Source organism: Grammomys surdaster, unplaced genomic scaffold, assembly GCF_004785775.1.
Source record: "Grammomys surdaster isolate TR1022 unplaced genomic scaffold, NIH_TR_1.0 63, whole genome shotgun sequence".
Lineage (NCBI taxonomy): Eukaryota > Metazoa > Chordata > Mammalia > Rodentia > Muridae > Grammomys > Grammomys surdaster.
This window is the reverse complement of record NW_021604565.1, coordinates 29,689,685-29,716,356: the sequence shown is the minus strand read 5'-3', so window position 1 is coordinate 29,716,356 and position 26,672 is coordinate 29,689,685. Positions and strand designations below refer to the sequence as shown.

At 37.9% G+C, this 26,672-nt stretch overlaps 1 protein-coding gene across 2 annotated transcripts in view; it reads right to left on the bottom strand.

Moving 5' to 3' along the window:
• Positions 1-2,691: 2,691 nt before the first annotated feature.
• Positions 2,692-26,672, bottom strand: part of Colec10 (collectin subfamily member 10) — a 45,871-nt gene continuing 21,890 nt past the window's right edge. Inside the window, exons 3-6 of one of the 2 annotated variants that reach the window (XM_028766230.1) lie at positions 24,014-24,085; positions 10,957-11,010; positions 9,303-9,398; positions 2,692-6,608 (exon numbers count right to left, since the gene is read on the bottom strand). In XM_028766230.1, coding sequence (XP_028622063.1) covers positions 6,217-6,608; positions 9,303-9,398; positions 10,957-11,010; positions 24,014-24,085 — 614 coding nt within the window. In that variant the 3' untranslated portion in view covers positions 2,692-6,216. The remainder of the gene's footprint in view (positions 6,609-9,302; positions 9,399-10,956; positions 11,011-24,013; positions 24,086-26,672) is intronic. The other variant, XM_028766238.1, reaches the window with a different exon arrangement.

The window sequence follows — 26,672 nt, the reverse complement described above, 5'->3', positions numbered from 1 at the left end:
CTTTAGCCTGCACTGGGCTTCAGAAGTTTTGGAAAATTAAATATTCAAGGTTTTGTCAAATTTGGTCCTTTTCCATATCAAATTTCATCTGTTCTTGGAAAGTTCTTCAGGAACTTCATGTTTGATAAACATATCTACACTAGAAAGAGCTTGTAAGCCCATAACCCCATCACCTATGCGGAAAGCAATTTGGCATTCTGCCCCATTTGATTTACTGATTGGTGGAAGAATTTTTAGTTCTAGGTGGTGGCTGTGATGGGGGCTGGGCAAACTTTTATCTCCTCCTTCTAAAGACCCAGACAGAAACCAAGCTTCAATTTCACTAAACTTCAGCCTGGGGAACTGAAGTTCTTTGGGGCTACTTACTGAGTTATGATTGAGGATTCTGGGCAGAAGCTTGGGTGACCCTAAAGCAGACACACTAAGAAGTGTGAACCTGCAAGGATCCTGTTCTCTCTCAGCTCTTGACCAACCTGGTGTCAGATGTAATCAACTGTTGCACACTCCTGCTGATGTGCTATTCAACATCATGCCTTTCCTGATGTATAGGGCTCTATGGGCTCAAACTGTGAGCCCAAATAAATTCTTCATCTCATAAATTACACAGATAAGAAGTTTCTTATACCTATGACCAAAGTGACATACTCCCTGTGTTTACTGACTGTTTTCTTTTTCTAAGCTTCTTTGGGCATGCAAGGGTCTCTGTTATGTGAAATAGAGAGATACAGGGAACTCAAGTGCCAGTAGAATATTTCCTCAATAATTGAAGGATGTGCATTCCCCCAACAGTGCTATGGTCACAAAAGTCAAACATTAACGTTTCCTGAAAGTGTTCACTTCTAAAACACACCCTTTCTGTTGGCAAGCTTTCTCCAGGGTTCCATTATGTGAGTTGCTTCAGTAAATAGCTATGTGAAGTTGTGACCTTCCAGAGAAAAATCGTCTTGTTCCTTAAAGTCATATCAGGCACACCATGATTCTCAGTATTATATTTACAATCAACTTACTGGATTGAAAGTGAATGTTACTTTATTCTTCTCAATCTTGGCTATGCTTGTGTGACTTGTGAGGTATTTTACACTCCATTATTGAAGTTATGAGTATTCTTTCCAGGACTAGAATTCTCTCAATATAGCAAAGGGTGTAGTGTAACCAGTGACCATGTTCAGCCCAGCTCCTGGAGGCATTCATATATATATATAAAATCAACAATTAACTATTGGTAAATTAAGCTAAGATTCATAATGAGAACAGTGCATATGACAAAGATTTAAATTATACTGATGCACAGGAATTATCTCTATTTCCCAAAAGGAACTGCAAATGTTAGGTAAGTTTTGTTATAATCAGAATTTAGTCAATTATAAAATGAGGTAATCACTTTGTTATTTCCTTCATATTTCACTGTAAAACTGACAGTCTGGGCAAATAAGAGTTTTACTGACTGTCAGGTATAGGTCAACAGAATGATAAGGCAAGAAATGCTTGCTACTTGTCAATGTTCATTCATGCACAAACACGAAGAAAAATTCTATCTTGTAAGGAAATAATGTGGGTGGATATACACATTGACATGGGACATCTTGTTCACATAAAAAATGAGTAAGTCAAAATAGATGAATTAATATATTTGAACAGATGTGTCAGTGTTACTCTTTGAGAAAGGGTGATGTAAATCCTCCTACAAAATTTCTTGAGCCAAGTTATTTTAGCATACTGTAGAAGAGATATTACGTTAAAAAACACAGATGTAAAAGCAGCATGCCTTTATATAATCTTGGCAATGCCTTCAGTTTTGAGCCTCATTACCATAGATTTGATGTACAAAGAACCTGAACTAAGTTCTCCTCATGAGGGTGGAAAGCTAAGCTGGCTTCTCCATGGTTTTCCCAGTTCTCAACATGATGCCATTAGAAACAATAGATATACAATACTATAGATGATTAATGCTGAAGTTAGCGAATTTTGTTGTTATCCTAAACACAGCTTATTTTAACTCCTTCCCCATGGAAGCATTGTGCTTTTGTAAACATGGACTCTAATCTCTACTTCATTCTCCAACAGCTACAAGACTCCTATCCTTAACCTTTTCTATGGGATTTGCAAACTATCTATGTATAATGTCTTCCCCAGATAGTAGATCCTGTATAATACACTCACTCCATCTCATTGAATAAATCACCTATGATTGAGATGTCCCAGTTGATTGAATACTACCACTACTCTTCATCTTTGCCTCTTATGTCTCATGGACACAATTCAGATTAGTTGGTTGTGATGAGAAAACTGTTTAGTATTTGAGAATGTTGTGGTACTGGATATTACTTTGATAATGCCTGGCATGTCTAGGACAGTTCTTTCTCCTGTTTCTCCTTTCCTCCAGAGCCTGTCATTGATTCCCCAGCTGAACTCATGGCTTATGCTTCTCAAGCAGCAAAACTCAGAACAAGGATAATGAGTGCAAATCAGATGAAATGTATTTTCATTTGTCACAAAGGCTTATTAAATTGCCAACAGCATACACATACAAACTAAAAGAACATCTGTTAGAATCACTGGGACACACATTCCTATGCTATATAAAGGTTTATGTATAAGGGATCAATGGAAAATAGTTCTTCAATCCTAATTGAAATGATAGAAGAGATATTTTCCCTCATACTTGAAAGGATTAAGCTGTAGTATGAAGACTTGATAATCACAACTAACAGTTTTATTTTTAAAAACCGATTTATTTTCCTTCTACAATTACATGCATATATGTGTATGTGTGTGAGACTGTGCACATATGAAGGTAGGAGCCCATGGAGTCCAGGTAATAGTATCTGTAGGCTCAGATTTTCAAAGCCTATTTCATTTAGGGTTCTTAAATGATTCAATCTTCCTTCTAGGCCCCTGAACCAGAGGTAGAGGAGAAAGAAGGTTAATAGGAAAAGGGGGTTGTGGACCTGCTTAGAAGTAGTTTTTTAGGGTGACTCCACTTTTCGTTTTCAAGATACTAGTAGTTCAGTCTAATAACATACATCAAACACAAATCTGTAGTTGTAGCACAATCCAGCAGAAATTACAAGGCTGTGCTGAATTGCCACAAGTCAGAATAAATGACTAGAATCAGCTGGAATACCATGAGACATTCTTTTACCTATTTTGCTCTACAAAGTCAAGACAAACAAAGACCAGACAAGACCAACACAGTGTTGCATGGCCAGCAAAGACCAGCAAAGGGTGGCACAGTGTCACAATACAAGAGCCACTTTTCACTGTTTGTGGGGATCCATTTATATTCTTTCCAAACACCATGTTCCATCTCAAGAGTTTGTTTTCAGAAAAACATCGCATGGCTTATCACAAAACAGCTTCCAGAAAACATCACATGACACAATTGTATTTTTAAAGAAACCAGAAGCTTCCACTTCAGGTGTCAGATGCCATCGAGTTGAAATTACAGACAAGTGTTAACCACATGATGTGGACTCTGGGAACTTAACTGGGTCTCATGGGCTCTTGGCCACTGAGCTATCTCTCCAGACACCAGTGATTTTACTTTTATGTTTTAAAACTCATATTTTGTTTAATTAAATATAAGTTTTCTATTTATAATATACTGATGTCCATTTACATCTACATATGTAAATATATATCAATACATTTTATATATCTCAAAATATTCATTGTTTCTCTCACGTACCCCATAGCACATGTAGTTAGTAATAATGTCTGAGTCTTGTGGCCCCATGTATTGTATCTACTTGATACTCTTCTAAATACTTCACTATAACTCCTTCTTAGTTGTTAGGGTTCTCTATGAAGTGTAAACGATAAAAGCACAAGATAAAGGACATTTAAATTATCCCCATAACATGGCTAAGAAGAGTTACAGTAATCAATGGCATTAAGACAGCTGTGATGGCCAGATCTAGAGTTTGAACTTTTGTGAAGTGCTGACACAGCTGTATTACCCTAAATGAACCCACACCACCAACCTTCTCATCAGTGATAATCTCTGCATTTCTCAGTCTCTGTAGACAGTGCCTTCAGTGATGCTACTCACTTCATTTCTCCACTCCCACAACACCACACACAAACCTTGCTACCTTCTAAGCATGCAATCTAGATAGCTTTCAGCTTAGACTAGGGTAGATTTTTGCTTTTCTCTCAAATACACCAATTTGTTAATATCTTTGCTTCCCAGGGCTGCACTGTTTTTACTGGAAAAATGGCAGTAAAACTTCTTGCCTTGAGGAAGTAGGTACAGAGGATTTCCTAAAACACAGAACATATTGAGTAGTATATTTTCAGCTGGGCTTGGAATTGCATACCTGTCATCCAGCATCCAAGAGACTGAAGCAGGAAGAGTGTGAGTTCAAGAACAGCCTGGGTTATATACTGGCATGCTCACTTGAAAGACAAATAGAAAAGAGCACTCATTTACATAGAGTTCTGATTAAATATGTAATGTCTCAAGTTCTTTCAGGCAGGAATTGATGGATCCTATTCCTTGAAACTGTTGTCTACTCTGAGAAGTGTCCTCCAAACTGAGATGAGTTACTAAGAAAATGATTGTTAGCATTATAAATTTATAATAGAAATGATAGCTTTTGCCATATGTTCAAAATATTCAGACTTGAGGGACTCAGAGCAATTGTGAACATGAATCCAACAGGAGCCGCCCTAGGCTGCGTTTACTTTTGGCTGCCTCTCTTTTCTCTCAGCCATTTCTATCCCTCCACATGTTTCTGAATGTTCCAATTCTCTGAGATTTTGGCTGGCATTTGGCGTGATGCCCTGATTTGTAATTATATTAAACTGATTGGCCTTCAAAATATCCTATGCCACATTCTCAAAAGAGACTCTGTAACTACTTTAAAAACCTGATAAATGTCAAAGATTTAACAAATTTCTCCTATTGAGCTGAACTGAATAAGGCATTCATGGGAGACCTGACGTTGAAGTCATTATTTCCTAATGACACCTGGCACAATTAGAACTTTCAGAACTTTCCCCAGAGATGGAAATGGAAAGTTCATAATTTGGTTAACAGTCATTTGTAGGTCTTAGAGTCTAGGTTAGATATTGATTAATTGTCAACACTTGGAAATATGGAGTTATAAAGTTCCAGCCATTTGACTTCAGTTCAAATGTCAGGATACTGGCTTGTAGTGATTCTGGGTCCTTGGTGGCAGCAATAGCAGTGGCTAAGTTGTTGGCTCCTTCAAAGAGCAGGCTTTGACTAGTGGATTAAGGGCCTCACCCCTCCCACTTCATCTATTTATGTCATCTTTCTGGACTCTGTAGGACGTGGATTTGTGACTCTTGGTGAATTCACATAGCCAGTGCCAGTAGCCTCTTCTCACCACTAGTTAGTCATGGGCGGAGTCATGAACAGATGGTTTAAGCAGAACATATGTTGTTTATCTGTTTCCCTTGTTTCATTAACTATTTTGCCAGCATTTTAAACAATCTAATCATGTGTCACAACCCATAAGCAGGGTATCCGTTTATAAGGAGAGAAGCTAGAGTTTTGTTCCACTGTTTATTTCCAAATGCCAGATTAAAGCTGCTGTGAGGTTTGATCTGCAGCTCAAGGTAGACTGTTGCCAGCTCAGTAAATGAGGATTCTAAAAACATTTCAAATGTTGTTCCGGACCTATCTGGGTGATGTTAAAATAATAGAAAGGGCGTCTCTAGCAACATTGATTTACAGAGAGTGAAAGGTCTCCCATGAAATTTCTCCATGGGTGATGTATTAGATGGAAGAGGGAAGGTCCCTGGAGAGCGTAGCACTGTAGAACTTTTATGGTTTTCTGAAGGCTTGAGCCCTTTCCTCTAGAATATTTATGTTGAAGGTGAAGAATGTCTACATGAATACGTTCATGAAATAAAATGGAGTCATTAATAGCAGAGGACAATTTAACAGAAGAACTATAACTTGTATTGCTTCAGAACCACCCGCCCCCTTTCCCTTCTGAATTCCAGTGTCTTCCTTCTGGTATGCTAGAGGGTTAAATAGAGATGCAAGGAACGATCCACAAGAATAGCCCAAGTAAACATCATGTACAAAAATGTCACAATTAACACAGAAGAAGACAGTGGAGGCAGAGCCCTTATGTCAATTTAGCAAAAGCTAAATTGTAATTAGGAAGGTAAAGATGGAAGATGGATACAAGTAATTGCTAAAAGACCAAGGGAGAAAGTGACTGTGTAATATGAGGGGAACTATTTTTTCTTCTTGACAAACTCACAGACAAAATACATGGTAAGATGACACTCTGTGTCATTCCACCTGCCAGAGCTCAGCATCTCCACACAGTCCTCATGGCCGTAGGGGTCACTAGGCTCCCCCTCCTTCCAGTTGCTGTAGTTCTGCAATGGAGTGTTGTCTGTGAACACATATTGCCCCTCCCTCTCAAGGTCATTCACCCCAATGAACACTCTGAAGAAGCCACTCTTGGCAACATAGTCAGCAATAAGCGTGTTTACGACTTCATCCTTAGGCATGGCTAACATCCCTCCCCGGATCCTGCAGTGGGTCAGAGATTCTCTGTAGTTCTTCTCCTCCTGCACAATGTAGTAGAATTTTTCTTCAGTTTCCCGGATCCCTGCTATGACTGCAAGGAGGAGATGAAGAATATCACGATGTGTCTCAATACAAGAAGAAGCAAATTGTTATATAATATTGTTACATTTCAATGAACTCAGAGCACTCAAGAGCTCCTTTGCAAGGTTATAATGAGGTATTTACTCATTTAATTTTGTCTGTGTCTTGCTGTTTATCGGGTACAAAATAAAAATCTACCATCTGTTTTCTCTCCTCTTCCTCTTTAGCTTCCCACATATTTGTCCCATAGTACTCCTGATAACAGAGCTCGGTTTATATGAGCTGCTACCTGAAGCACCTCACCACTTCTGTATCAGGCACATGTGGCACTTTTCTTCCCCACTCTCACCTTTCGTGCCTGGAAAGACCCTGATGATCTTTACGTCTCAGAGAAAAATGACATTTTCTATATGAAGCTTTTCCAATGCCCCTTGGTAGACATGGGAATTTGTACTGGATATTATTGGGAAGGGAGTCAGGAAAACTCTACTCTGCTCTCTGTATCCCTGGGCGGGACTTTCTTCATGCTACAGGTGGCTCATAGCATATGTAACATAATACGAGAAACACCAAATGTTCTATTGTTAGTAGTTATGTGCTATCCTTAACACTCAAGTGAGTATGTCTTCATTGTCCTTTCCTATCTCTTTATACCACTCAGCACAGTCGCCTCTGCTTGTTTGTGTATATCTTACATTGAACTACAAATGTCTTGAGGTTAGTCATCATGTCTGATGCTCTTCAAACCAATGCCTAGAACACCCTAAGAAATGCCGAATTCTATCGCAAGCATTCAATGGACAGCATGGGAATAATAAAGATGTTTTGTCCACTTCAGGAATTTTTGGAATATGGACATACACAATGATTGAGATTATCCAGAGAGTTATAGGGGATACTTAGCTACTGAGCTTTTCAAGATACAACTAGATATTGAAAATGACCTTCAACTCATAATACTGTCTTTGTGGTTTGTATTCATTTTGGGATTAATGAACTTTACAAAGAAACCTGTGACTGCTGAAATGTTATAACTTGTGGTTGTGTGTTCATGAGAGTGTGAGTCATGTTAAGATATAGAATTTTATCTTTAAATTTGTTTTTTATTCATGACTATGTGTGTATGTCTCTCTCTGTGTAGGGCATGTTATATGAGGGTGCCTATAGAAATCAGAAGATGGTGTCAGATTTTCTGGAATTTGAGTTACAGGGAGTTGTGAACGGCCTGACATGAGTGGTCAGAACTGATCTGGGATCCTCTGAAAGAACAGTGCAAGCTATTAACTGCTGAGCCATTTCTCCAGCTTCGACATACAGAATCTTCTTATGACTTCCAACCAGAAGTTATAACCAATGAAGGTGCTTAGTTAAGCATTGGTATTCCCTGTGCCTCTATCGTTACACTGTGACTCTGAGCAGTTGATTGTATTTGTTTGCTTCTACTAATGTGCAACACGTACATCCGTATTACACTAAGTGAAAGTTCAGCCAGATGAAGTTGGCCATAGTCACTACATCAGATTTTTTAATAAAACTCTCTCAGCAAAGCCCTTGCCAAGTTGAAAAGTTTAGTATTCATTAGTGTGGGAAAATGGACAAGGGGCAAGAAAAATGATCAAGCTGAAAAATTTATAGACGCACATAAGAATGGTACTGAATGTTATTGTGAAGGGGGTCAGGAAAACTCTACTCTGCTCTCTGTATCCCCAGGTGGGACATTCTTCATGCTTCAGGTGGCTCACAGCACATGTAACACAATACTAGAAAACACCAAATGCTCTATTGTTAGTAGTTATGTGTTATCCCAAACACTCAAGTAAGTAGTCCTTGCTACTATGACAGTTTCAGAGATTCTGTTTCAATCTGTGTCTGTTCTTCTTCTCTCATGGCTTACTCAGCTTTCTTCTTTTCTCCTTCTGTTTGATGGATCAGCCTCACTCTATCTTAAGATTAAAAGCCAAAGGTCAAAATAAGTTCAGTCCTGTTTCTGTAAAACTTGGATTTGACTAGGTCTTGACCCATTTTCTGGAATTTGACGTGTTCCACATAATATACCCTGACCGCCCTCCACTCTGACAAGATAAGATGTTCTGGTAAGTTCCTACGTAACCAAAAAAACCTTGGAAATCACCTCGGCCTATAATGTTTTGGGCTATGTATAAACTTTTTCCTATGTTTGATGCTATCTTCTTTTTTTTGTTTTGTTTTGTTTGTTTGTTTTGTTTTTCGAGACAGGGTTTCTCTGTGTAGCTCTGGCTGTCCTGGTCACTCTGTAGACCAAGCTGGGCTCGAACTCAGAAATCCGCCTGCCTCTGCCTCCCAAGGGCTGGGATTAAAGGCATGCGCCACCACCACCTGGCTATGCTATCTTCTTCAACCCCACTTTAGGGAGATAGCCTTGTGCTACAGAAAATAAAACTTTCTTAATTTGACCAAAGAATTTGGATAAGGATTTTTACTCCCATCCTGTGGAATTTACAGCCACTTTTAGCAAAGTCCTCTTTCCTCCTGAAACACTACACACAAATGACTGAATCTGTGCAGTAAAATTAAAAATATTGGGACCTGAGAGGATACTCAATATTTTGAGAGGCTTTTGTACTGTGATACTTTGCTTGACCCAAGGTATTTCTTGCTCAGGAATATAGTGTTGAAGGACCAGATTAACAGATATGAAATGGAGCAAAACAGTGACTATGTTTACCATTCTTGATGAATTTCATTGACGTCTTAAGACGAGCAACGCTAATATCCAGTTGCCCAACCACTTTCCGGTATCTGCCACAGTCGCAGATGGTACCTTGTAAACAACGACAAAACTGTCAGTTCATGCTGAAGCACACCATGATCTTCTGGAGAGGACCATTTCTGTATTCCCAGTGTTTTCTATCACTTTCCAGCTTGGTTACATACAACTCTCTGTGAATCGCTACACGTTTCAACAAGGGTTCCAATTTATTATTTTCACTGTAAAAAGTCATAAGTGTATTTTAGAAATGTGGGGTGGGGGCTGGAGAGATGATTCAGTGGGTAAGATCACTCACTGCTCTTCCAGAGGACCCAGGTTCAAATCCCAGCATCCATAAAGCAGCTCACAACCATCTGTAGCTCTGAAATCTGATACCCTCAGACTGACATACATGCAGGCAAAACACCAGCACATATAAAATAAAGATATATAAATTAAAAAAAAAACAACAACTCTAAATGAGGGTTTTATAAGGAATAAGCAAGATGAAGCGCTGCACAGAGACGGTGAGCCATTTGCTGTTTTTCTTGAATATGAAATGGTCTGCTCGATTTCAGGAGGAATCTTTTACAGCTTCCTTAAAACGTATTTGTAGCCAGGCCTCTCTTCTGTTACTGCATTATTCACAAGCTCACACAACTCTCCCAAGATAGAGGAAATTTTCATGATTCAATCACAAGTTAACTCTGATTATCCATGTAAAGTGTAGCTGTCCAGTTTCAAAGCCTATATTTAAATACTGTAAATATATGCAGCCTAATTTTTAAAAGGCAGCTCTCCAGTTTACTGGTTAAGTATTATTTTAGTTTGTTGTGCTTCTTGCTCTGCTCACCCGGCTTTCTACCGGCCCTGAGTTGTAGCGAAGAGAAGCAGAATCAAAGAAAATGGTGGTGAATTCAAATGACTCTTTTATTTCTGTTTAATGGTTGCTGCATGTAGTTTTCCATATCTTTATTGCTTGGAAGTATGAAAAGTTAAACTGATTTTATTAAGCAAATGGAAAAATACCCAATGCTTTAATTAATCCACAGACACAGATAAACACAGGGAATATTGAGCAATTCTTTGAACGAGTCTTCACTAGACCACTGTCAATAGAAACAGTGGAAATTTTCCCCAAATAACCTACTTTCCTTCCTCATATCAAACATTACAAGCCAAGTTCTCTGAGGGCTCCTCAAGCTCAAGCAGGACAAGCTTTGTAGCCAGGTAACCTTAAAAAGATCAGCACTGGAGGCCAACCTCAGGCCAGCATTTGGCTCACATACTCTAGACTCGAGGCATGGCTGCTGATGCAGTTTCTGGTGTGGACTTTTCTCTTGGTTCCAAACACTGAGCTCCAATTCTTGATGTGCTGGGCTTGCTTCTCACCATGAGCACAGCAGGGATGGAATGTCCCCTTATTCCCTTCCCCAGGGCTTGGAAAGTCACCAGTGTGCAGACAGGAAAGTTCTCTTTCTTTATATCCTCTAGTTCATGGAAATAAGGTTGAATGAATCAAAAGGGGCTCTGGTTTTTTTTTCTTTTTTTCTAACACATCATTTTGAGATGGACAAATTTGGAGTGGTGTCAGAAATCAGTGAAAACAAATTCAGCATGTAGTTCATACCTGCCTTGCCTTTTTCTCCAGGAATCCCAAGCAGACCCTTTTCCCCTTTGTCACCTAAATAAAGGCAGAAAAAAGCACAATAACTAAATAAAAGTGAGTTGTTTCAGGCTGATATCATCTATACCCCTAAAGCCAAAGGAAACAGCCTTTAAATTTTGTTTTCATTATCTCCAACTAATATCTCTTAGCTTTTTACCACTGATTTGCTTTGGGTTGTGCATAAGCATAAATAATCAGATGAGTCACGATTTATTTAGATTGATCATTGAAATTCCTGCAGGATACATAAAGAACATTAGAATTTGTCATACTTGTCTTGCTGATAATATGGCCTTCACCTTAATAACAGTGCCAATATAATGAGGAGAATAGTTTTAATTTTAAAAATACAATTGTTCTGCAAATCTATATTCACTAATTAACACACTGAGCTGCCTTTAGTTACTAACTTCCAGGTCATTTTATGTGACTTTGGCCTTGGCAAAATCAAATCAAAACAAAACAAAAACTAAATAAATAAACTCATCAGTTTTTTTTCAAATGATTTCAACAAGTAGCAAGTCTAACAGCTAGGTTCTAGGAGAAAATATACAAAAGAACAAGATTAAACTTCTGACTTCAAAGCATTTACAATTTTTAGGAAGGACATAACACATGCAAATATCTGTTCTGCAGAGTCATATCACATTAGAGTGAAATGTCAACCTTGATAATTTTTCTTTCTGTTCTTCTTTCTATGGGGCGATTATATTACTCAGTCAGAGGTCTCCAAGAAATAATTCTCAAAGAAGCAGACATTTTGAAATAGGGAGAAAGAAATAAAAAAAAAATATTGGTTCTATTTTAAAACTTCAAAATAACTCCTGAAGCCCACATCAGACACAATAATTGAAAGGAAAAGCTTTTGATTTCTAGGAGAACATGTTTGGCTGAGGTTCTTGAGGATCAAAAGACAAGACACTGCACAAGGTGAGGTAAGGTTTCATGCATTAAAGGTGATCTGGTTATATAAGAATATAAGAAAAAAATTACGAAGGGTAAACACAGACTAGAGGTCACCAAGATTGAAGGAGTAAGAGGCAGTTCTGCCTGGATAAGAACTAAAGGAAGTTAGGAAGTTGGGCATATGAACCAATAGGTTCCAATCCCATCTCTCACAAGGCCACTGTAAAGCCTGCAGATTACTTCTGTCATTTGCTCAGAGGGTGTCATTCTACTGACACCTTATGTCTTAGACAACCTCTGTCTGCTGAGAGCTTCTCACAAGGCCATTCTTATAAGTAGGAGAAAGTATTTTTAATGGGATTCCCATGGATTTCCCATGCCTTTTAAAACTGATCTATATGGACACTTTCTTTCCAGTGATGTCACACATGTAGGTGCTTGACTAACAGAAAGAAAGAGGCTCTTGACTTTCAGAGTGCTGTTCAGGTGTGAGAGTAGAAGTCTCAGAACTTTCCTATGGACAGTGCTGAACTCGATAATCACATAACATGGTAAGTCTGGGAGAGACACTTCTAACAAATATGGTATACCTAAGAGGGAGTCAGGAGAGATAGGAGAGTAGTAGGAAAGATGGAGTACTTTGCAATTAAGCCTGGGAAGAACTTCAGCAGCAGTATGTAGAAGGGTACAGACATCATAGAGGTGGTAAGAATAACAAACCAACAAATGAACAAACACATGAGAACATGTCAACTCTTTTGCTGAGGAAGATTGCTCTAGTCTTAGTTGTTTCCTAAAGATTCTTTATTCCCTCATATGCAAGCTAGAGAGGACTGTGAGAATGAGTTGTAGAAGAAAGGGGATATTCATTTACTAAATATAAATATATTGTCAATCATTCTACATGCTTCACTTATATTATCAGATTAAATCTTATATTATGAGGTGGGCAATCTGATTGCCTTCATTTTACAATGGAAGGAACTTGGGTTCATGTAGGCGAATAACCTGCTCAATAGTTTGAATGGCAGGGTTGGTATTTAAACCCAACCATTTCTGACTTCCTAGTTCAGAATGCTTTGCAGATGAGTTGGCTGATGATTGTATGAAGCCAAATAAAGTGAAAATGTTATTCAACTGAAATAAGCCTGGTACAGAAAGACAAAACCCCCATGATCTTACTTATATTTAGAAGTGGAAAATGTTACTCTCATAGGCTTAGACAGTAGGATAATAGTTAGCACATGCTGGAAAGGGTAAGATCAGAAGAAATTGGACATGATTTGTCCTGGGGAATAAAATTAGACTTAGCAGCAGCAAGCCCTTATCTTCTGTTGCACACTAGGACGATTATTGATGATAGTAATGTATTCTCTACTTCTAAATAATTAGAGGAGATCTTGACCAATTCACTGCAAAAGAACAGTAAGTATTTTAGGGGATTGATATGCAATGTGCGTATGTATCAAAATATAATATCATACCCTTTAAGTCTGTATAATGATGTGAGGTAAAAACAAATAATAGAAAAATTCTGAAGGAAATAGCAGTCTTTGCAATAAAAATTCACATAAAATTATGACTATGTGTTTAGAAGATTCAAAGGCACCATAAATTAGAGCAATAACACTATTCTATGAAGGCAGGCTTAATACTTTATTTTCTTATAATTTATATTCTGATTGCACTTAAATCTCTCTCAAATTGATATGGATTGAATATGGAGTCTAATTCTGTTGTAATTACTATTTTGGATAAGTCTTATAACAGACATAAAATAAATATAGATAACAATAATCTTCTCTTTCTGACTTTTGATTTATTTCTATAGTTGTAGTTCCCTGTGATCAACCATAATTCAAAGTTATTAAATGGAAACTTCAGAAGTAAACAATTAATGAGTATAAATTACATATTATTCTGAGTAGCATAAAAATATCTCACTTTAGCTTCTGGGCAAATGAATTTTCTATTTGCATTATATCCACTCTGTGTATGTTCCCCATCTACCCATTAATTAATTGTTATCTCAGTTATCATAGGGATTGACCCATTAAAAGGTTTTACAATAACACTTACACAGCATCATAATCATTGAAGAGATGAGGAATTCAAGGCCCATACCTAAACACAATAAAAGCAATATACAGCAATCCAACAGTCAATATCAAACTAAATGGAGAGATACTAGAAGCAATCGCGCTAAAATCAGGGACAAAAGAAGGCTGCCCACACTCTCTGTATCTATTTAATATAGTACTCTAACTTCAAGTGATAAACAATCCCCCCAAATTCTACTAGAGAATGTCCACAGCTGATAACTCCAGCAAAGTGGTTGAATAAAAAATTAACTCAAACAAATCAGTAGCTTTCCTTGTACAAATGATAAATGGGCTGACAGAACAATAGGAAAATAACACCTTTCACAATGGTAACAAATACTATAAAATATCTTGGTATAACTCTAACCAAACAAGTGAAAGATCTGTATGACAAGATCTTCCAGCCTCTGAAGAGCGAAATCAAAGAACGTTTCAAAAGATTAAAAGATCTCCCATGCTCATGGATTGGTAGGAATAATATAGTAAAAATGGCCATCCTACGAAAAGCAATCTAAAGATTCAACACAATCCCCATGAAAATTCCAACACAATTATTCAGACATGGAAAGAGCAATTCTCAATTTCATATGGAAAAAAAAGCTCAGGATAGCAAAAACAGTTCTTAACAATGAAAGAACTTCTGGGGCAATCACTATTCCTGACCTCAAGCTGTACTACACAGCAATAGTGATACAATCTGCATGGTATTGGTACAGAGACAGACAGGTCAATCAGTGGAATAGTATTGAAGACTCAAAAATAAACGCACACACTTATGGACACTTGATCTTTGACAATCTGCATGGTATTGGTACAGAGACAGACAGGTCAATCAGTGGAATAGTATTGAAGACTCAAAAATAAATGCACACACTTATGGACACTTGATCTTTGACAAAAAGCCAAAACCATACAATGGTAAAAAAGAAAGTATCTTCAACAAATCGTGCTGGTATAACTGAAAGTCTGTATGTAGGAAAATGAAAATAGATCCATATTTATGAACTTGCATAAAGTTCAAGTCCAAGTGGATCAAGGATCTCAAGATAAAACCAGATACACTGAATCTAATAGACGGGAAAGTGGGAAAGAGCCTCAAACTCATTGGCACAGGGGGAAATTCTCTGAACAGAACACCAGTGGCTCAGGTTCTAAAATCAAGAATTGATAAATGGAACCTCCCGAAACTAAAGAGCTTCTGTAAGGCAAAAGACACAGTCAATAGGCAAATCAGCAACCTATAGATTGGGGAAAAATCTTCAGCAACCTCACATCCTATAGAGGGCTAATATCTAAAATATAAAAAGAACTCAAGAAGGTAGCGAATTAAAAAATGGGGTACAGAGCTAAACAGATAATTCACAAGAGAGGGATCTTGAATGGCTCAGAAGCACTTGGGAAATGCAAATCAAAACAACCCTGAGATTCTACCATGCACCATTGAGAATGGCTAAGACCAAAAACTGAGGTGACAGCACATGTTGGTGAGGATGTAGAAAAAAAGGAACACTCCTCCATTGCCAGTGACATTGTAAACTGGTACAAGCACTCTGGAAATCAATCTGGAAGTTCCTCAGAAAATTGGAAATAGATGTACCTGAAGATAAATATATATATACCCAAAAGATGCTCCACCATTCCAGAGGGAGTAGTGTACTACTATGTCCATAGTGGCCTTATTTGCAATAACAAGATCTGGCAACAACCCAGATGTCTTGGAAATGAAGGAAGGATACAGAAAATGTCATTCATTTATACAATGGAACACCACTCAGCTATTAAGAATGAGAAAGCCATGAGTACCGCAGACAAAAAGATGGAACTAGAAAATATCATCCTGAGTGAGGTAACTTAGATACGAAGGGACATATATGATATGTCTCACTTATAAGTGGATATTAGTCAAAAAGTACACAATATCCAGGATACAACCCACAGACCTTAAGAAGTTTAAGAAGCAGAATGGCCCAAGTGAGGATGCTTTAATCCCACTTAGAAGGGGGAAGAAAATAATCAGGGGAGGTAGAGGGAGGGAGGGATCTGGGTGGAAGAAGGGAGGAAGGGAAAAGGGGAACAAGATCAGGTATGGGGGGGGGCATTGGGCAGAAGGGAAGGCCAGAGAGCCAGCAGAATGAATGGAAGTAAGTAGCCTCGAGGGTGGAGTAGGAGGTGGGGGAACCCTCTAGAAAGCACCAGAGATCTGGGAGGTGAGAGACTCTCAGGACTCAATGGGAGTGATGTTAGATGAAATGTCCAACAGTGGGGAAAAGAAACTTGAAGAGTCTACCTTCAGTAGATAGACAGGGCCTTAAGAGGAGGGATGGGGTTACCAGCTCATAGTCTTTTCTGATCCAGAATTATTCCTGTCTAAAATAACAGGAACAAAAGTGGAGATGAGACTGAGGGAAAATGGTCCAGTGACTGGCCTGACTTGGGATCCATCTCATGGGGGTGCACCAAGGCCTGACACTATTACTAATGCTATGCTATGCTTACTGACAGGAGCCTTGCACAGCAGTCCTCTGAGAGGCCCAACCAGCAGCTGACAGAGAGACAGAAGCAAATGCTTACACCCAACCATTGGACTGAAATTGTGGACCTCTATGGTTGAATTAGGGGAAGGATGGAGGAAGCTGGAGAGGTGGGTGACCCCATAGGAAGACCAGAAGTCTCAACTAACCTGGATGCCCCTCCCAGACATTAAGCCACCAACCAGGCAACATATGCAAGCTTGTCAGAGACCCAAGACACATATATAGCAGAGGCCTGCCTCATCTGGCTTCACTGGGAGAAGCCATGTCTAATCCTGGAGAGACTTGAAGGCCCAGGGAGGGGAGATGCCTGGTGTGTGTGTGTGTGTGTGTGTGTGTGTGTGTGTGTGTGTGTGTGTGTCATCTTCTGGAATACAGAGGGGAGGAGGAATGGGATGAGAAACTTGGGAGGGGGATTGGGAGAGGGCACTGGCTGGATTGTAAAAACAAAACAAAAAGACTGTATGAATTGGGAACAAATTCATGCTGAATAAAGGCTCCGGTTTATTATCTGTAGCTTTGGCATCCATTTCAAATCTTGGATGTTTCTGCCAGGAATAAAAAAGGTCCATATTTGCTTTGGAAGAAGGATTGGCTTTTAAGGAAATAAAAACACACATGAGAACAAGAATATTGATATCATGATGTTCTAACATTTCAAAATAAACTAAAAGCGCAGTAGGTGTTCAGAACAGGAAAAGACCCTTGTGGATCACAGCAGAAAAGACTACAAGGCAGCACCATCCTGATCTGATTTTTGTGGGACATGGTTGATTGAATTGAAATGTGGCTTCTTCTATTCTGAGAAGCTGCAGCTACTGTGGTGAACATTAAACATGAAGCCCTTTCCTTTTGTGATAGATTGTAAGACACAGCCATGAAAGTGAATGTCCACGTGTTCGAATTCTGTGCTTGCTGTTTTGTGGACAGGCTGCTGAATTTCCTTAAGTTTGTATTTTTACGTCTTAAGTGGAAATAATGGTACCTTGAATGGTAAGTCATTAGGGGAGTAAATGAAGCAATCCCATCTCTTAATGAAATTCTCAATGGCCTATACTTAAAGGATGCTGGAACAACCTGAGCTCAGCGTAAAGCACTCAAGCTGTGCCCTTTGCTTGCTTACCAAAGATTTGGGCTTCCTAATTATGATTTCAAGTTGCCCACAAAACCTTATTTGGCCCTGTGAGTGGGAATACACCTATAACAAGTGTCTTGAGTAAAGAATTAGAGGTCACATTCAGAGGAACAAAAGAAATCAGAATGCTTTCAGTGCAGAAAAGATTATTGGCTTTAAGTGAAAACATTTACTTCGCTATGAGATTGAATTTACCTATATTAAATCATTCTTATTTCTTATTCTTAAAATGAAATATTGACATCTGGAAAGCTACCTTGACTATGCAGGTGACAGCATTAAGGTCAGCTGACAGAGAAAGTTGAGATTAATCCAAGCCAGTGAAAAACTTAGGAGGGCCATGGCCAAATGAGGACAATAAATTTCCAACTACTGATTAAAAATGAAATTAATCCAGGTAAGTCAAAATACTGCATCTCCATTTTTTTAAGACATGCTCATAAATTTTTATGACACATCTCTAGATGGGAAGGAAATCTTGGCAGGGAATGATAGAACTTGCAGCGTAGAAAAGTAGTTCTAAAAGAAAAGAGAGAAAATCTAGGCTACCTTGTAGGAAATAGTATGTTTTGTCATACTGTTTTTACTACACCTACGTACACCCATGAAGACCTATGTATGGGTAAATGTGTGTATTTCTGTGTACGAAACCCAGAGCTTATCCTAGGCAAACTTGCTAACATTCAGCTATATCCACAGCTACGTTTTTGGCATTCTTAATACAATAAATTATTAGAACGTTTTTACTTCATTATAGGCATAAAGGTAAAATTATAATTCTCAGGTAGTATATATGTGAACACACATATATACATATGTACATGCACACACACATTTTGTGAGTGTATGTGTATTTATGTATATGAGTATGGTACATGTACACCTGTATATGCAGGCATGCATGCCTGTGAATATGTATGCATGCTTGCAGAAGTCAGAGAAGGACATTGAGTGTCCTGTTCTACCATGCTTTGCTTTATTTTTTCAGACTTGGTCTTTTGCTAGACCTGGAACTTTACTGGTGACCAACAATTCCCAGTGATCCTCCTGCTTTTACTTCCCCTTCCCATCACCACCATGCTGGGATTACAGATGTGAGTTCCCACACCATCTTTTAAAATTGAACCCTGGCCCTTGGTTTGCTCAGCAAACACTTTTACCTACCATGTTATCACACCAGCCTCCTGTTTATATGTCTTAAGTCAACAGATCCAACAAATATTTTATTCATCTCTTACCCCCTGTGGTGGTTTGAGTAGGAATGACACCCAATAGACTTACGTGTTTGAATGTTTGGCCCATAGGGACTGGGTCCATTAGGGTGCATGGTCTTGTTGGAGGAGGTGGTGTGTGTGGCCTTTTAGAAAATGTCTGTCACAGTAGGGGTGGGCTTTGAGGTGTCATAAGCTCAAGACAGTTCATTTTGTTCTGCCTCCGGATCCAGATGTAGAACTCTCAGCTCCTTCTCCAGTACTGTCTCTTTGCATGATGCTATGTTTCCCACCAGGAGATAATGAATCAAACCTCTGAAACTGTTAAGTCTGTCCCACTTAAATGTTAGCCTTTATAAGAGTCACTATGGTAGGTCTTCATGGCAATAGAAATCCTAATTAAGATACCCCCAGAAACCAATATTCTACAGGGGCAAATAAAAACCATGAGGACAGTGATAGAGGTGTACTTTGGGTACGGCACCTCTGAGTGATAAAGGGAAAGTGGGAATGGACAGAAAGGAGAATGTTTAGTTAATCCACCATTTCCAAATTTAATTATTCAACATTTCTGTGATCCATCCACTTAGTGGCTCAGCTAGTCATACTAAATAAAGATTTGTCACTCCTCTTTTTCTCTGTCACCTAATACTGAGTTCCTTAAATTGTGGGTTATTGACAACATTTCGGGTTGAATAAGTAAATGTGCGTGTCCTGAGAAACTTGGTAACAGTAAAAAGTTTTTGAAAATGCCAAGAGCAAAAGCCAATTCAAAATTACTCCTATAATGAATCTGAGGTGTTGGTGGCAATGCTCACCCATGTTGTATCCTGTGGCTTCACTGCAGCCTTGGCTCTGAGCATAGAGTGTGTTGCCATATCACACAATCAGAGCCAAGAGGATTGTTCTATGGGTTTTAGTGTTTTTATTGTATATACAAAGTTATATAAGCATAATATTCATAAGCATAAGGGAAAGCAAAGACCATATTTTCCTATTGTCATTCATTAGCAGGTAGGCATCAATTTAGTATAGCTTTCGATTGCATAGTGTTAGAAGATTTGATATATAAAATTGTTGTTTGAATTTTGTAAAATATCATTAAGTAAACTTTGGCTTGGGATTTGGGTCGAATTCCCAACAATCTCTGAAAAGACCCTAGGGATACTTCTGTCATTTGTGCTTGTATTTATGCAAAACAGCAAGCACATTTACACATTGAGCCAATTATTATTTTTAAACATGAATATTTAGCTAACCCAGTACTATTTAGAAATATGCAGCTGATTTTCCATTGAAGAATAGTATCAACCTGTGTAAACCAAGTCTGGATGTAGTAACTCTACTTCCATTTCTTCAGCCATTGATTCCATTACCATACTGTGGTTGTTATGGAGGGCTTAGATACTTTTTATTAAATGTATTCCTAAGTATATGATAACTTTGATACTATGATAAATGGCATCATTTTTTGTATTTAGAAGTCAAATTGAGTTTTATTTGTTTGGCATCCTAAAACTCTTCTCTATATAAGTAGCTTATCTGTAGCTTATTAACAATTTTCTGGTCATGCAATAAATCAGCTGTATGTGATGAATTTCAGTCTGTATTCTACTCTTGAGATTCCTAGTTCTTTTTTGTATTTGTGCTCTGGCTAGATGTTCATGAGGAATGTTGATTAGAATTGAAGATAGAGGGAGATGCTAACCTTGTTACCAATCTTGAGAAAGACATTTTGAGTTTTGATTTTTTAATTGAATGTTTTTGAAGTAGATTCTTTGTTGTTTATATTCTCTTCTTGATCACGTATTTTCTCACACACTTAGTTTGCTATGCTAAACAAACACAAATTGGTATATGTTGAATTAAATGCCTTTCTGATTTTTCTGGAGTTATAACTGAATTATGGAGCATTTTCCTGGGGCTCTCTGTTCTTTGGAAATCCTTCAGAATCAGTTGAGTCTGAGCAAGTTTCTAGTCACACCTGAGTCTCTCAGTGTTTCCTCCCCTGTACAGTGGGCACTGGATATGAACTGATGAATGTCCTATGTAGAATCTACAAGTTAATTTCACTTTGACTCCTAATACTCCAGAGCATGGCTGCAGTTCTCTCATGCCTTCATATGTAAGCATGTTTATATATTTTAAAACCTAGCCAGTCATAATTTTCAGAAAGATTAATTTGATGTAGACTGTAGCCTCTTGCCCTATAGCTAAAGTCAGGATATTGTGTGATTATTAACCATACTACTGTTTTTCCAACATTGCAACTTGTTCTTCATAGGATATGAATGTTCAGATGATCATCATGTTTGAGGACATATTCTGCTAAAATATTTGTCATGTATACCTGAGATGTCTGATTTGCAAAACTTCAAATTATCTCCAGCTCTAGGTTTGTCAAGCATTTTACCCTTGTTTATTTCTCTACATTTCTTGTGCTGCATGTGCCTGGGCACAGTCAGCACTTGTTTCATGACTTGTACTAGCCCACACAATAGGTGGTGAGAATATTCTTGGAGGCTATTCCTATGCTGTACTTGTTAGCAATAACTTAACTGTTTATGAAAGTAACTTCAAACTACATAAACATATCAGCTTAAGTCCAAACTAAATGTTTTTCTTCATTTAAGCCAGTCTCAGTACACTTCTTGAATACTTGTATCCACTCCAAAACCATTCAATACAAGAAGGATGGTAGAGAGAACTTAGAGCTGGAGACAGTGGTCTTAACTCAGGCATTGTTGGTGGCAATATCAACTAAGGGGTACAAATGGGTTTGGGGTTGAAGAAGAAACATACTTTAATATATATTACATACCAAACATATGTTAATATATTACATATGTGTACTGCTAGAGAGGCAATCATTTCAAAAATGTAGAGAATTACTATTTCAGCTGATAGATATAAAATGACTGTCTTAATTTCCAAAGTTTACCAAAACATATTTTGTAAACCCATGGTAAGCATCCTCTCAGGATTTCAGGTAAAACCTGTGCAAATGAAGTGTTCTGAAGCTTTTCAATTAAAAAACAAAAAGCTCAGCTTTTTGATAAAACCACCAGACTCAAACAACAACAGCTGTCCTGGACTATGAGGAACTTGTATAGCATCCCCCAGCTATAAAGATTTCAACCAGTAATGAACATTCAAGAGAGATGCTCATCCATGTCTCCCAGTCCATCAACATGGGAAAGAGTGGCTGAGACAGCTAAGAGGAAGCACTGAGCCTCCAGGCACGATTAGAAGTCACAAGCCTCACCCAGATTCCACTCTGGCAAGCTCCCTATAAGATTCAACTGTTGATAAGGCTCTGTGCAGAATCTTAGCTGTCCTTGGCTTGGCAGCCTGTTAATTTAATAACTATGTCTCAGGGTCCATTTTCAGGTTCAAACCACGCACTTTGACTGGCAACCTGTTGATGTTGTTAAAGACAAGCTTTAACACGATCAGCAGGAATAAAATTATTCCCAAGAAAAAAGGGCTAGCCGTACTAGCCTAAGACAGAAGTGAATTGCTTTTGATAATGCATATTCCATGATGGGTAAGGAAGGCATTCTTGTCAGAATGACCTAAGACAGGCTCAGTCTTGTTAATGAAATAAAAAACAGGGAGAGGCTAAGAGCCTTTGGGGCTGCTTGGCAAGAATCTGACATGGGCCAAGGACAAGGAATTGGGCTGCTTGGCAGGAATATGACATTGGCCAAGGACAAGGAAATAGGATTCAGAATCTGACATTAGGCTAGAACAAAAAAGTAATTTCAGACAGGAATCTAAATTTTAGGCTAGAAAAAGGAAGTAGGCTTCAGACATGAAAATGAGTTTCTCTAAGAGAGGAAAGTAGGCTCAGATATTTTGGTCATTCTGATAAGCCCTTAGAATCAGTGATCATGGGAGTGTTCATGTAATTGGGTTTAATGCCTTGCTTTTTCTTTGACTATTTGTGTTTATCGTGCTGCTTGTTCCTTGGCTATTTGCATCGATTGTATGGTTAGAGTCTCAACCTAGAACTGACCATAATACATGCATGTAATTAAAATGGTATAAAAGCAAAAAGGAGGAGGGGGTACAGGATAAGGGGTTCTAGGGAGGGGTAATGGGGAAAGGGTATGATATCTGAAATGTAAATAAATAAAATATCCAATTAAAAAAAGATTCAACTGTTGGGCACCACTAGGCACTTGATCAGTTTTGAAAAGTGCCAAATATTTATGACTTATGCATTTGTTATAACACAAAGGATGCAATACTATAGCACTCATGGCACTGAGCTTCTAATCTGAACCTTTGTAGGACTATTTCCTGCATTTCCCTTAAATTTTTTTCCCTGGTGTGCGAAAACTTGTTGCTGTTTCTTAAGATCTATTTCAGTTTCTCCCCATCTCAATCCTGCCTTCTTTTCCCATTTGGCACCTCTAGTACTCATGTTGTTCAGGATTATAATTCTTCTTGTGAAAAAGATTATCTTTCTGAATCATCTCTGAGCTGCTGGCAAAGCACTTTGACTTTTCCTTCGGCTTCATGTTCCCAACCAAATGGAACAATGCCTGTATATATAAATGAATTAATGAATTTGAGAACAATTGAGACTTGTTACCATTGTGAGGTTTTATGGGAAGAGGGCAGGGAAGGGGAGATTGGGTAATAAAAAACAATTTATTGAGGCTGTAGTTATAGCAAAATTTGTCCGAAGAGGTGGGCATTTTTGGATACACTTCAGTTTCTTATCTTGATAATAGATTTTGGAGACATTAGTATTATTTTTCTACTCTATACTTGTCTACCTTGTGTTTTATGAGTAATCATGACAATATTTAAATTATGATATCATTGGGTTGTAGCAAGGGTTAGTAGCTAGTCATAGATCTAGGGAGAGAGTTCAGTATAGAACCTACAAGAACTTTATTTGTGATTCTGTTCTGAAGTCTTGCTTAATTTTATTCCACAGTTTATTTTGATTCTCCGCTATGGGAAATATAATTTGTATAAGACTCAAATTCAGGAGATAGAACAAATACTATTTAAAAAAAAGAAAAGTGATCATTTTCATGACATAAAACATTAACAAAATGTGTTCACCATGTGCTCCCTTGCTTTAGTTTGTACTGCCAAATAACATGGCCAACTTACCCTTTTTGCCAATAGGGCCAGACTTGCCAATATTGCCCTGGGCTCCCATATCACCCAGCTCTCCTTTAACTCCTGAAAAACAAAGCATGCCATTATTATAGAATGAGATTTTTTTCTTTCCTTTAAGGATGTGACTAATGGGTTCTTTAATTTAAAGATATAGAAATACACATATATATTTATTTATATTGATTATCATTTATATATTAGGTATATACATATACATATATATTAGGTATGTTAGGTAGACTATATTATACAGAATTCTATATAGAAAAATTATTAAATATTATATATAGAATTCTCTCCATATATAATATATATTATTGTATCTATCTATCTATCTATCTATCTATCTATCTACCTATCTTCTACCTAAGATACCTAAATGTGATGGTTAGTTTGCTCAATAATCAGGTTGCCCTGCAGGCATACCTGCAGGGTTTGTCTTGATTATGTTCATTGACAGAGGAAGACTCATTCATTGTGGACTGCACCATTCTTTGGGCTTGGTCTTGTAGTGTAAACCCACATAAAAGAAATAAATGAGCCAGGCACGCACACACTTGCATTCTTTGCTCTCTGTTAATGATTATGGATGTAATGTGCTAACATCCCTCAAGCTTCAGCTGCTGTGGCTTCCTGCCCATGATAATCTGTAACTTAGAACTGTGAACCAAACCAAACCAAAACAAACCAACCAAACAAACAAATAAACAAAAACTTTTCTCTTTAAAATTATATTTGTCAGGGTATTTTATCATAGTATCAGAAGATGAACCCAAGATGCTAATATATAGATATTATGTTTAAACAGAGTTAGAAGATATCAATTAACTGAAATGTGATGATTCTGACAATTCTGGGCATGTTGGTGTTAAAATATTTACTGCAGAAATGTAGTCTAATGCCCACAGCAGAGGGTCTGTAATATAAAGGGCAGAGAAGTGGCTGAGTAAGTTTCTTGTATTTCATTTTAGATAGGTTCACCTGTAGATACATTTCTGATTTTGTCTTAGGATTGATTTCTCTCTCTGCTTTCAAACAAGATTTTACAGTTTTAGCTACTTCGGAACAGGGAAGAGAATGTGTAGTCATAAAACTTAGTGATGAAAGAGATATTAGAAACTGTCTTGCTGAAGTTCTGTTCCTTTTTTTTTTTGTCTTTGGAGACAGCATCTCACAGTGTAACCCAGACTGGTCTGGAGTTTACTCTGAGTGCCAGGCTGACCTCAAATGCAGCAGTTCTGCCTCAAGTCTGGATACTGGGATTGCAGCTATAATCCACCACAGCTCATATTTCTGCTGAGCTTGTAACTCATCATCAGGGATCCACTACACTATTTTAAAGTTTTTTTTAAATGTTAATAAAAGATGGGTATGGCTGCTCACACCTATTATCCTAGTACTGAGGAGGCAGAGGCAGGTAAATCTTTATGATTAAAAGGCTAGCTTGGTCAACATAGCAAGTTTCAAACTAGCCAAGGCTATATTATGAGACCTCTCATAAAATACAAGCAAAAAACAACCAACCAACCAAGCAAACAACAAACAAGAACAAATAAAACAAAACAAAAAGCCCTCAAAAAGCAAAAAGGAAAATGAAGCCAAATCAAACCAAAAATTAAACCCAGAACCTAACAAATAACTAATGAAAAGTGATACTATAAAAACATTCACTAGATACAAATCTTTGTTTTGTGAGAATAATTTAGCAATTAGCATAAGAACTTTTATAACGATACAATCTTTCTCGGATTGAGGTTCTAAGAGCTTGGGGGTCTTTTCCACACTATAAATTAACTAAAACTTTAAAACAAGTGGTCCATGGGTACCGTTCAGTAAGAGAGGTAACAACCCAGATGTTTAGAATGTACATGGTGGTGACTCAGAAGCCTTTTGCTTATTGATTTAATTTTACTAAGGTTTACTCTTAGGTTTATTCATGAAAACATCCAGGTAGCTTTTGTGTTACTGTTGTTTGCTTTGTTTTCCATTCCTACAAGACCCTCCATTAACCTGTTACATCATTCTTTATTTTAAGGAAAAAGGAATAAAGAAATACAGCGATTGGGAAAAGACAAGCATTTCAAAGGACCAGGCAGCCCTTTCTATGACCATAACTATTTCTTTTTTCCCCGAACATATTGTCATTGATTATGTGGAAATTTCACATCATAGATCCCATGTACTCAATTCCCACTCCTCCCATGTCCATTGTCCACCCTTGTGACCACCCTCTCACACACACAAAAAGAAGAAAAATGGGAAAAAAGTAAGTTCAATATGTGTTGTTCATTTACTCACTGGAGCATGGACAAACTCTAGCCTCTTAAACAAAATTGAGTCCTTCTTCCCCTGTATTCCTGCCAGAAGCTATCAAAGCTATGATTGCTATGTTTCTCAAAACTCACCATTTAATGTTTTTCTCAGAGACTGCTACTCCATGAGCCACAGAGTGTGAACAGCCTTAACGATACAGCTTGAGAAGTACAACAGAGCCTTCAAGGCAAGTCTAGCCTTCAGGCAAGCCCATCAGGGCCCTTGTCTGGTCAAGTAAATCATACCTCAAACACATTATGTGCAACTCTGGGACAGAGGGCTTGCAAAACTGCTAATTTCTAAGACAAAGGCAAGAGAGAGAGAGAGAGAGAGAGAG